Source organism: Crocodylus porosus, unplaced genomic scaffold, assembly GCF_001723895.1.
Source record: "Crocodylus porosus isolate Cpor-Errol unplaced genomic scaffold, CroPor_comp1, whole genome shotgun sequence".
Classification (NCBI taxonomy): Eukaryota; Metazoa; Chordata; order Crocodylia; family Crocodylidae; genus Crocodylus; species Crocodylus porosus.
This window is the reverse complement of record NW_017728913.1, coordinates 6,777,328-6,789,520: the sequence shown is the minus strand read 5'-3', so window position 1 is coordinate 6,789,520 and position 12,193 is coordinate 6,777,328. Positions and strand designations below refer to the sequence as shown.

General features: G+C 41.8%; 1 protein-coding gene across 1 annotated transcript in view; it reads left to right on the top strand.

Moving 5' to 3' along the window:
• SLC10A7 (solute carrier family 10 member 7) overlaps positions 1–12,193 on the top strand; it is a gene marked incomplete at its 5' end in the record, with an annotated part of 200,735 nt that overhangs the window by 123,969 nt on the left and 64,573 nt on the right. The window contains one exon of the mRNA XM_019534328.1: positions 11,413–11,448. Coding sequence (XP_019389873.1) covers positions 11,413–11,448 — 36 coding nt within the window. The remainder of the gene's footprint in view (positions 1–11,412; positions 11,449–12,193) is intronic.

Below are 12,193 nucleotides of genomic sequence, written 5' to 3'. Positions count from 1 at the left end.
GTGTGTGTGTGTGTGTGTGTGTGTGTGTGTGTGAAGTTTCTCTTTTCTTTTACACACTTTCGCATGATAATTATCACAGCAGTGAAAGTAAATTCACAGTTCAGGACAAATTTGCCAGAAACTTTTGAATTTATAAGAGAAATAAAAAAAAAAAATGGGTGCTGAAAAAATCACTGCCTTCAGATTTTTAGGAGGAAGAGAAGATGTCTAACAGGGAGTTTGCTCTGCACCTGATTATGACTTCAGAAATCTGTGTGTATAATTATTTTAGACTTATGTACCTTAGGAATAACCTTCATTCTAGTTAAATGCATCTAATGAGTAAAGGTTTCAAATATGTAAATTAGAATTTATATTGGTGTGATGACTGTGTTAAAGTAAAATGAATTAAATTAAAGAAACCTGTTTTCTCTCATTTGGGAGGGAGATGAGAAGCCATTCTGGAAGAGGATTGAATTTCATTTCCTGAAAAGGAATATCTTCTAAAAGTTAACATTTTTTCAGTGTATCTTTTTCATCCCTGTATTGCTTTTGTTCCCTCTTGGAAGTGACTTAATGCTCTTTTATGTAAATTTCAAAATACAGAATTGACAACATGGCTAATTTAACACCACAAAACTTCTCTTAGGAGGACCTTGGCTATCTGGAAGGTCCCACAGCACCACCTAGTGTAACATCAATTCATGTTAACAGTGATTTTGTGACTGCTCAGGTGTGAGAATATGATTTTAGTTTTTAATATCATGCTGATATCTATTAAAATTAGCATTCATTGCATGACATACTGCAGATCAAAACAAAACAGAACTTCAAATTGTTCTTAATTATCTTCTGCAGTAAAGAGGATTTTTAAAACTAAAATAGAACATAAGCTTGTCTCCTAAAATATTAGTGTTCTACCCTGTGAAGCAATAGTAAAATATCAGCAGTTTCCTAGGTAGTATTGTACCTAGCTTACAGCCATGTCTTTCTCAGTGTATGCTGTTTATTATATTGCTGCTATAACTTATTTAAATAAGTATACTCAGTACACAGAAGTATTTGATGTTATGATCATAGACTCTAATCCAACAACCAGCTCTGGCTGGGTGGACTCTGAGCCCATACCGTACTCCCTTGAAGTTATTGGTATTCTATGTGGTTCAGAGTCCTGTCCGCATGAAAGAACCAGTGGGATCAGAAGCTAAATAATCACTGCAAAGAATGCAAGACCCACCCAAAAATCCATAGGTTTGGATAACTGAGAGGTTTCTTTATTTTATACTCATATACTAGGAGGATCCGTTTGTTGTTCTACAGTGACTGGTGGCATAAACACTGCCCCTAAGCTAGGCAGCTGGAATGATAATGACCTCACTCCCCATGGGCACAGCACATGAAGTATGTTTGAATAAGAACTGGGTAGTTGTTTAGTGAGCTGGGACTGAGGAAACATTCACCTGGAGAGCAGGAAGAGGGAATGAAAGAGGTATCAAGGCTGCCAGTTCTGGCAGAGGAGGTTGAAAGATTTGATAGGAGAGTCCAAGTACAGGATGGATTAAAGTGGGGGACACGTGGTATGCAAGCTAACAGAAGAAGGTAGGGAAGGACATGTATGTTTGTGTGTGGTACTAGTCCTAGTCTAGCTATGTGTGTCAAGGTTGTACTAACTTGTAGTGGTTGCCCAGACCCTTTCATTGGTGTGGGGCTGTTCAGGCCAGCCTTTTTGGCAGGCATGTCACTGATAAACCATCCTGGGTACTACTTCTACTTCCCATCTGATCTGTTGCTCTGTTTCCTGCTCCCAACCCCGTACTCCCTTCTTAATCTGCTGCTCAGCTTCCTTCTCTGTGATCCGTGCCCAATCTACTATTTTGCATTCTGTTCCCTGCCCTATCTGCCACCGTGCTCCCTGTTCCCTTCCCAATCTCCTGCGTACTACATGTAAAGGCTGCCTGTCCCAAGTGTCGCACTAGTGCCACTGGTTGGCTACCCCTGTTGTAGTGGTTGCTATGCAGGCTATACTCTGCTGGAAGATACCTCAGTATCCCATATGTGTATAAGTTGGCTTTAGGCAACTTTTGAACCAGGGAAGCAAAGTGAAAAACTCTTATCACAGCATAGGATTACTTTGTTCATTATCCATGGTGCCTGAAGCATAACTGGATCTCTTCCTTTTTAAACTAGAACTCTGAGACTGAGAGTTGTGCTTTGGTCAGGTAATACCAGAGCTACAATTTGAGACCTACATTGTTATAATATGTGGTAATGTAGGTTATGATGTACATTTCATATATATAGAAACTGTGGTTTGTTTCTCAGAAAGCCATTGTCTTTTATGTATGTCATTTGGATTCTGATAGGATGCTGTTAAAATGTCAGCTTTGGAAATATACAGATGCAAATACTTCTCTTTATTTTTAAACTTCACCTGGTGTGTGCTTTAAACTATTACTGTTCAAGTAAGGGAAAGGATTTCTTGTGTGTAGAAGATGCCCTCTGCTGGTAAACTGGGAAAACTATATTACATGGAGTTTTAAATTTTTGAGCTGTCTTGTTTATATGTGTTTTGACTTGCATACCAGATTGAAGCATTTACCACTCAGATACATTTTAGGAAAACATTGTCCTTTTTTTGGGCTTTACTAGTGGCCTGTGATTAGTATGCCTGCCTTTTATGCACTACTAATTGTATGCGTCTGTGTGTTTGTTCTCACATTACACTTTCCGGTGATACTTATATAAGCTACTAGAACTAATTGTGAAGTTAAATTCTGACCATTCTTATGTGATCTTGTTGCCTCCACCTGGATTTCTTATGTATATGCAATGGGAAATAATTCCCAGTGTCAAAAGCTACTAACTACCATTAAATGATAAATGATAGAAACACTATCAATGTCTGGCATCTAATTCTAGTAGTGCTTTTTAGCATCTGATGTGAGTAGCAGTGTTAATGATCCTCCCCTCTCACAGTACAGCATAATATTCTGTCCCAGGGGAATGGATATTGTGCAACATCCGATTGGGATTGCATGCCCAGGGCATAATCCCACAGCCTGAAATGAAACCTGGCAGATTATGTCCTCTCTAATAAAGTGATGCCTGTCTCAAGATTGCACTTCTGATGTTACAATCCGGTCATTAAAATCCAAACATTGGTCTCTTTGGAGACTTGCCATAACCTTTGTTATACTTACTATTTATAATTGATTTAGGAATATGTACAGTTGCATATCTTTAATTGTTTTGTTTGTTTGTTTTAATTTTGTGTCTTGATATCATATACTGAGTATGTATAGCTTTGTAGCTGTGTCCTTTGCAGAAGGCTAAATTAATATAAAGTCTTTGAAAAGAGCCTAAAATTCAGCTCATGCATTTATTCAGATTTTGGTATTATCTGTTGTGGAGAAGTTGCAGCACTGTAGTGCCCTTACAGTTATCAGGTCAGTAAAGCTTTTATTTTTTATTTCATCATAATCTTTGGGGATAATCCAATACTTCGTACATGTAAATTAAATTTTTCTCCTTAAATCTCAAAGTGGAATGCAGCCTTCCCAAAAATCAGTAAATACTTTCCTTTTTAATAGAGGATGAAAAAAATATGTGGAAGAGGAATGTTAAAGGTCTATGTTCTGTAACTTGGGAAATATTAAAAATAATAAACATGGTAAACAAAGAAGGAAAATAAAGGTGATTATGCAGCATCAAAAGCTTCCACAGAGGAAAAAGCATGGATCCTTTGAAGTTCCAAAGGGGAGCAATGACTGCTACAATGGAGACATCAGAAAGAGCTATTCTGACTCGATCTGTGAAGTGATACAAAAGAGAGAGTATCATTTCATTTGAAAGCATAAAAATTGGATTGTTGATGTACGGCTTGTTTAATTTGGCACACTATACTAAATACTTGTCCCCACCGTCTTCTTCAAATACGAATGGTCAACAGCATCATTCATATACCTGGTACACAAATGTTAAAGGGGGTGGAGGATGGCAAGGCAATTATTTGGGCTGGAGGGCCACTTAAGGAGTTTGGTGAGGTGTCGCGGGCAGGGGCAAAATAGTTACCCAGCATGGTGGAGGAGGGTGGGGGCAATTTAATCCTATCCAGGCCAGGCCTGTCTGCCCTGCAGAACCGCCAGGGGCACTGGACAGAACAGGCTGCTCTGTAGGCAGGGCATGTTTGGCTGGACAGATCAGATGGGGCTGTGGGTGGGTGGGGAGCAGTGTCTGGGAGTGGGATGCATGGCTGAGGTTGAGATCGTGGGGCAGTGACAGTGCAGGGCTGGAGCCTAAGGCAGAACCTCAGTCTGCTCCTTGCATGGCCCTGTGCCATGACCACCTGAAATCCTGGCCTCAGCTCCCACCAGCTTGTCCTGTTCCTGGATGTCACTCCCTGCCTGCCTGCAGCCCTATCCCATTCACCAGCTGAGTGCTCCCTGCCTACGGGGGTCCTGAGCCAGTGTCTATGGAGACTTCACACACCCACTCCATCCAGCACCTCTCCAGTGGTAGATTTAGGGCAGATGGGCTGAGGTGCCTGGGCAGCAGCAGCACCAGCAACACTGGTAACAGCCGGAAGGATCCACCACCACTACAGCTGCCAGAAAGCTGCATCTAGCCTCTGTGCCACCCCTTCCCCACTATGCGCCCAGGGGCAACAGGACCAGCTGCATGTGCCATGGCCCGGGTGGAGCCACTGGACCTGCTGTGGGCTGGATACAATCCCTTGGTGGGCCACATGTGTCCGAGAACTCTATTTTGTCCACCCCTGTGTTAACCATTACTAAAGAATCATGTTTGTGTCCCACAAAAAACTACCAGATTTCACAGTGTATAAGTAGGGTTTTGAATCCCAAATTTTTGTCTTAAAAATCAAACTCAACTTGTACACCATGCTGGTGCTGCTCACAGAGGATAGGGCCACACCGGCTGAGCCCATCCCCATCCCCATCCCCTGTGAGCAGTGCTGAGCCCAGCACCACTCACAGGCAATGAGGATGGGGCTGGGCTTGGCTGATGCAGCCCCATCCCTGTCCCCTGTGAACACCACTGGGCTTGCAGGGGATGGGGCCACTGCAAGCAGCGCTGCCGAACACCAAGCCCGGCACTGCTCACAAGAGATTCATAGATTGCGAGACTGGAAGGGACCTTGGAAGATCATCAGGTCCAGCCCTCTGCACCAGGCAGGAAAGACAACAGGGGTCAGGTGACCCCAGCAATGAGATGAAGCCACACCAACTGAATGCTGTGCCCAGCTCTGTCCCCTGCAAGCAGTGCTGGGCACAGCATTTGGCAGCGTTGCTCACAGCAGACGGGGCCAGGCACACAGCCCCATCCCCTACATGTCCTGTGCCGCTTGCTGGGGCTGGGCTCAGCCAGGCTCGGCGCTCAGCTGGTACAGCCTCATCCCCTGCAAGCAGTACTGACTGTGCCACTCACAGGGGATGGGGCCATTCTAGCCTAGTGCTGAGCCCAACCAAGCCCAGCCCCATTCCTATCCCCGTCCCAATTCCCTGCTCACAGGTTTGCAACCCCCACCACATTTTTCAACCTCAGTAAGTGTTGGGGGGGAGCGGGGGGAGTTGCTCATAATGATATAGACTTAACTTATAGTCATAACCTTCTCTTCTGACATCTTCAGGGGAAAAAAACATCCCTGAAGAACATAGCAAGGACAACAAAACTAAATTAATAGGGAGTTTGTGGACCAAAGCATTCTGCAAACATAAGCCAAGAAATTGTGTGTTAGGATAATCAAGAGTTCTTTACCATTGACTTGAGTAGGAACATAGACTAATGTTGGTTCCCTGTGAAAAGCCTACTCTCTCTTTTCACACCTGACCCAGAAAGTGTTATAGAAACCCTAGCTTGGTGTTTGGGAGGGAGGATAGGAGCTCTAGCCAGCTGAAGTCAGATCCAGATCCAGAAAATAAGTGATGACAGCCAACTAAAAGAAGCAACCAGATAATAGAATGAGGATGATTTCTCACCATCGAACAAAGGGCAAGTGCCCCCTATTTGTAACTCATGATCACATTTCAGGAGCTGTTTTGGAAGATGAACACATAGCATAAAACTCCACAGCATCTTTTACTCTAAGAGAATGAGCACACATTTCTTTTTTTGTCTTGCTACCTTGATTCATATCAAGACTAAATTACCATGGTGCAGTTCATATTCTGTGCAGCACAGTTATGCTTTAGGTGACAGCTGTCCTTTAGGAGGAGGCTCAAATCTTGAACAAGTTGTGAGGTTTTTTTCAACCTTCAGGACACCCACTGAGGCATACTGTTCTGGTTTCTCTGGAGGCTTGGGCTTGCAGGCACTTAGATCTAGAGAATTGAATTCTTTGTTCCATGTTAAGGAGATCACGTCTTTAGGTTAGCGTGTGGGCTGCTTCTCAAGTTGTAATTTTTCTTTGTAACTTGTGTCATTGATCCCTAGAGCTCCAGATACATATATTTTGCTAAATTTTGGAAAATGCAGATAAATTAATAAAAATAGAACTTTTTTTTTCTGGTGTTTTTTTTGAGTAGGGGATTGGGGAAAGGTGACTGTGAACAGCGTCAGATTGCATTTAGATTGCTTTATATTCTGTGGACTGAAGTATATATATCTATATTCTGTGGACTCAGGAATTCAGTGCTAGCTTTCCCCTACTGCCCAACAGATGTGATTCAATTCAAAGCTGGAAAAACATTTAGAGGAATAAAGATTCAGTAATTCACTTTCCTTTATTGCCCTTCTCTGAGATCGCCAGCATAGTTGTTAATTAGTGATCCATCACAGAGCCATTTTCATTAACCTAGCCCAAACAAGTAGAAATGCTGACCATTCAGTAGTGCTATACATTGAATTAAGTGATATCAGATTCAGAGACAAGATATTTAAGGTTTAATCTTGTTGAACCTCAGTCCAGGAAGGAACTCCAGCACATGCTTAACTTGAAACACATGAGTAGTCTTCCTGACTTCAAACATTAAGCATGTACTTAATTATTAGTATTGATTACCAGTAATTTTGACCCTTCCAGTCCCATCTCTTAAGATGAAAAATATTTTAGTTGAGATTTTACTGATTGATAGTTCTTGGGTAAATGTGTCCTTAATTGCCTGCAAGGATTGCAAGACATTTACATTGCAAATTTGTGGACATCAGAACTAAAAGTCTGCCTGATCCAGTCCAACAATACCTACACTTCTTCCACCATGTGCTATGCTGAAGTTGTACCCACCTTATTACCTGTTTGCATAATTTTTTTCTTAATGATTTGTCATCGTTACTGTAAAATCCTTTATGCTGCTTCCCTTTGCTCTCCATTATGGCAACTGGAGAAGAAAACTTTGCAGTATCCAACCCTCAGGAATGTTAAATGAGAAAAAGTACAGAAAACCAGGCTGATCTCTTTATGATCTTGTCTTTGTCATGGAAATATGATGAATGCCCTTCTCAGTACCAATTTTATGTAAAAAAATAAATAAATATAAATATAACTTGCTTTCTTAACTGTGACACGTTTTGTGATCCTTACTGTAAAGGGAAGTGCATTTACAGGTTTCTAATATGACTGATTCTTTGTGGAATCGTACTTTGTATCAGTGTTTCAGGTCAGGCTGTGATTTTTTTTTTTTTTTAATTCCCTCCAACTAAAATCATTGAAATATATTCAACCAGTCTTTCACATCAGAGGTGTAAATGGATTTCTTGAAAGTTTTCTGCAGATTGCAAACAGCAGTCACTTTACAACTTCAACTCCATTGTGGGCAGCAGTCAGAAAGCTTGACACTCCACCCTAACTTTGAGGTTGCTAAAACTGTGTAATGACCTTGCATCCTCAAGGGCAGATGCTCAGTTTCTACTAGAAGTGCTAATCTACAATCTGTTTATCTCCATACACTATGTATTTGATAGCACTTGCCCAGAAAGTGAGACAGAAAAAAAAAGAGTAGGCAAATTAAGATTTTTTTTTGATGGTGTTTGTGGACAGAAATGAGATGATCTATTTTCCTTTTTAACCTCCTTTGCCATGTTGATATGACAGTGTAAGATTATAGTTTACAACTTAAACCTTAGAAAAATTCTGTTTTTGATCTGGCTGGTTAGCACTCCAGCAGGGTAACACACAAATTGGGCAGCACCAAATAGCTATTATTTTCTGTTCTTGTTTGAATTGTTTATTCAGGAATGAAATGAGGTTTTGGTTTTATGGCTTAACCACAATGTTTTGCTTATAACTTTTACCAGTAGATTTCTAATTGGTATAGAATAATTTCACGTTCTTGGTGGCTTTGAATTCAGAAATATTTTTCTGCATCTGATTATGGATACTTTGAATAGCACTGCTCTTAAAAAAAGGCAAATCACTGGAACGGATGTGTCCTTAGTTTTAACTTAAATCTTTGTGTGTGCTAGAAATAATACTTTTGGTCTCAGTTAAGTTTTTGCATCAAATCACTCATTTTCTCTTTTTAAATATGGGCTTGTCTCCCCTCTCAGATAATTGTGTTGGCTCCCCTGAAGTTCTCTGGAGATTGCTTGTGTACATCTGAGGGCAAAATTTGACCCTGCAAATATTTATTGTGGTGAGACTTGTACCTCATTCCTTAGTTTGTTAGGATCACCAAAACTGGCCATAAAACTTCCTCAAGAATTGCTAGAATTGCCTTCTGGGTGCCAGTTTTTCAACAAGACAGTCGGGTATCTACTTGTGGTGTACATGGAGATTCTCACAGTTATTCCATTTACATTTCTACAGAAAAGAGTTAATGTGACGGAAGTCATTTTTCTTTGTATGGTGACTGTGTTTTATCAGCAGCAGTAGTTACTGTAGTTGTACCCAAAGGCTCCAATCAGGATCCTGACCTCACCCTATTCTGGGAGTTATACAAACAGATTGGATCTTTGAGCCTGGTTGAAATAGGAATAAAAAAGAAACCATTGCTCCCTAGATTTCCCAGCAGGACAGTCATTTTTAGCTTTTCCTTACATTATTCCTTTGGATTATTACATTAGATCAGTGGTGCTCACTCTTTTGGCCCCATGGGTTAGCTGAATGTTGTGGTGCCCATTTGTGGGCCAGATCAGGCCCTGCGGCCCAGCATTGCCCCCTTCTGTCTGCCCCCCCCATGCCAGGATTGAGTTCCAAGGGCCTGACATTCCTTCCTTCCCTCCCTGTGCATTGGGCTTGATTCCTGGGGGCCTGGAATGACCCCTTCCACCCCCTTCCTGCCAGAATTGGGTCCCAAGGGCCTGGTGCCACCCCCACCCAGCCCTGTGCACTGGGATTGGGTGCTAGAGCTACGAATACAAGTCCTGGTGCTCTCCATGGGTCCAGAGATTTGGCAGCTGGGAAACAGTGCTACTGCTCCCCTGCTGCCAAATGTCTAGACCCATGGGGACTCCTGTGAGCCAGGTGAGGGGATACCATAGGCCAAATCTGGGGCCAGAGGTTGAGCCCCCCTGCATTAAATTGATTATGTAACACACAAGGAATGAATTAATGCCTCCACACATGGAAGACAGCCAACCACATTTACAGGCTAAAGCAGTGGAACAAATGACCTCAACTGTTCCCTGTTGTCTTTTGAAATGATGTAGACCAAGAGTTGGCAACCTATAGCCCATGGGTCCAGAAGTAAGAAGCATGAGGCAGCTGTTGTGCTACTCTGCCACCACCTAGGGATTTCCTTGTACCTGGGGAGTTCCCAGTTCTTAGAGCTTTCTGTTGCATCTGGTTTTGAGTAAGATCTTCCTGTTGTCTTTGTGACTGGCTTGCCTTGAGCGGGGTCTTTTAGAGTGCAGTCTGTCACAAACAAATACAGAAACATTCATACAAAGGTTTCTATTTTATCTGTTGGAAGATTTGAGAAGCCAGAGTAAAGCTGAATGATTGAAAAGAAAAATTACCAAAAAGTGTTAACAGCTTTTAATCTGTTCCCTGTCTCCCCACCTCCCCGCCCCACTTGTAACCAAAGACAGACTGGCATAAACAAGTTGGAAAATAAATAGAGCTTTCAAATAGTTTATGGAATAACGGTATCTAATAAATATTTTGAAGAATAATAATCTTGGATTAGAATATACATTCTAACTAAGATTTGTGAATTAATATGTATTAAATGACAGGATGGTTTTATCAAATCACAGTAAAATATTGATGTGTGATGGAAGGGTGAAGGAGAATTGCCATTTACAGCTATGAAACTGAAGCATGTCAACTCCCAGCCCAAACAACTCATTTTAAGATTTGTCTTCATGAAACTTAGTCTTGCATTTTGTCCAATCATTAGCCTTAAACCTGTTCCCTGTCAGTGAAGAAAACAAATCTTTTGCCTGTCTCTGCCTGGGGGATGTGGAGAGCTAAGGTGGTCCTGTGTGATTAAATTAGATGAAAGACTTGCCTTCCACCACTGAGACACGGAGTCTAATCAAGTGAAATGAGTTTTGAGATCTCAGCTCATTTCCTAAGGGATATCAGTTTACATTACAAAATCACGACACCTAATTCATCACAGTTGATGCAGCCTTTGCTCAAGAGAGGATCGTGGCTTAGGCAGCCTGGGACTGAACCACCTGTCTCCTTCTAAAGAGGGGCATTTTAACCAAGTTAGGTTATAACACATTTGCTGGCAAAAGCTTTACAAGGCAGTGAACTATACTTCCCTATTGTGTGTGTTGGGAAAGGGAGACTCCAGTCTAAAATGGGAAAAGCTAGATCCAAGGGAAATAATTTAGATTTAACTACACTGAGTGTACATACACGTGCTATTAAGGCACCTGAATAAATTCCAGCGCTGTCATGCCAGAGTTTATTGCTCCTGGGTGCAGCGTCTTTACGTGAGCCTGGGACCACAACACACTGAGCCGAAGCAACACAGCCCCAGCTGGCAGAGGACCCCTAGGGTCAAGCCTGCCATCCTGGAGCTGCTCCCCCCAGCCCAGCATGCTGTGGAAGGGCTGGCTGGGGCACAAGGGTGCTACAGTGTAGGGCTAGCTAGCAGGCAGCCCCCACACTGTAGCCCCTCATGCCCTAGCCAGTCGGATCCCTATCTGCATGTGTGTTGCAGTAGCGGTATTTGCCCCGCTGTGGAAAAGCACTTTTGGTCAGTGCTATCCTACGGCAGAGTAAATTAATTTACTCCAGTCTAATAGTGTTGTATGTGTAGGTACTGATGTTTTACTGCTGAGCTAATTACTGTACTCCACAGTAAAAGTCTCATGTAGATGCACCCAGTAAGTATAAATAATTCCTATGCAGGTGCTTAAGAATGTTTGCAGTGAAGAATTAAACTGAACTTGTCCTTTCTTTGTTGCTTAGCTTTCTACTAAATTACAATAAGACTGTGTGTTTCCACACCAAGGTTTTAGATGGCAGTAAAAGTATTTCTGCTTCCAGGCTAACAAATGATCATCTTTTGTTTTTTCCAGGGCATTGTTATAACTCCACTGCTGCTGCTGCTTTTTGTAAGTATTTTGATATTAAAACTCCAGTCTCTTTTATAAACTAATTCACCACCTGTTAAATACTATTCCTTAAACAGAAGTTTGATGATTTCATGTTGCTTATACTCAAAAGAATTTATTGTCAGTAACTGAAACATAACTTCTTACAAACAGACAATGGAAAATATGTAACATCAAACTCAATACCTGCTACTTCCTTTTCAAAGAAGTCTAGGTCTATTCATTTAACAGTACCACAAAAATATATGCTCTGTCAGACATGCTGAGTCAAAGAAAAATGCTTGCAGTGTAAGATATGATGTAAGAAATCTATCAGATGGCCAAAATAGACCTTAAGCCAGCTGAGGTTTTGTCCAGGTAAATTTAGCCTCACACTTGGGCAGTTAAACCCCTGGGTATTTTTATATAAGAGGTCTGTAAGATATAGGAAATAGAATGACAGATTACTAAAACCTTTGGGCAACATTAACAAGGCACTTCTGGATGTTCGAGTCTTACTCAGTAGTTGGTCCCAAGTCAGGGCCTGATTACTAACTGAGATAGAGTTCCACATTATATTACATACAAGTAGGTCCTGAGGAGCTGCCAACTCTCTTGAGAAGGCTTAAGTTAGAATAATAGAATCACAGAAAAGTAGGGCTGAAAGGAACCTCCAGAGGTCATTTAGTCCAGGAGCCCGGAGAATTGGCAGTGTGTAGAAACTGGAGTTGGGGAGCCCAGAGAAGGAGCAGTATGCAGACCCAGA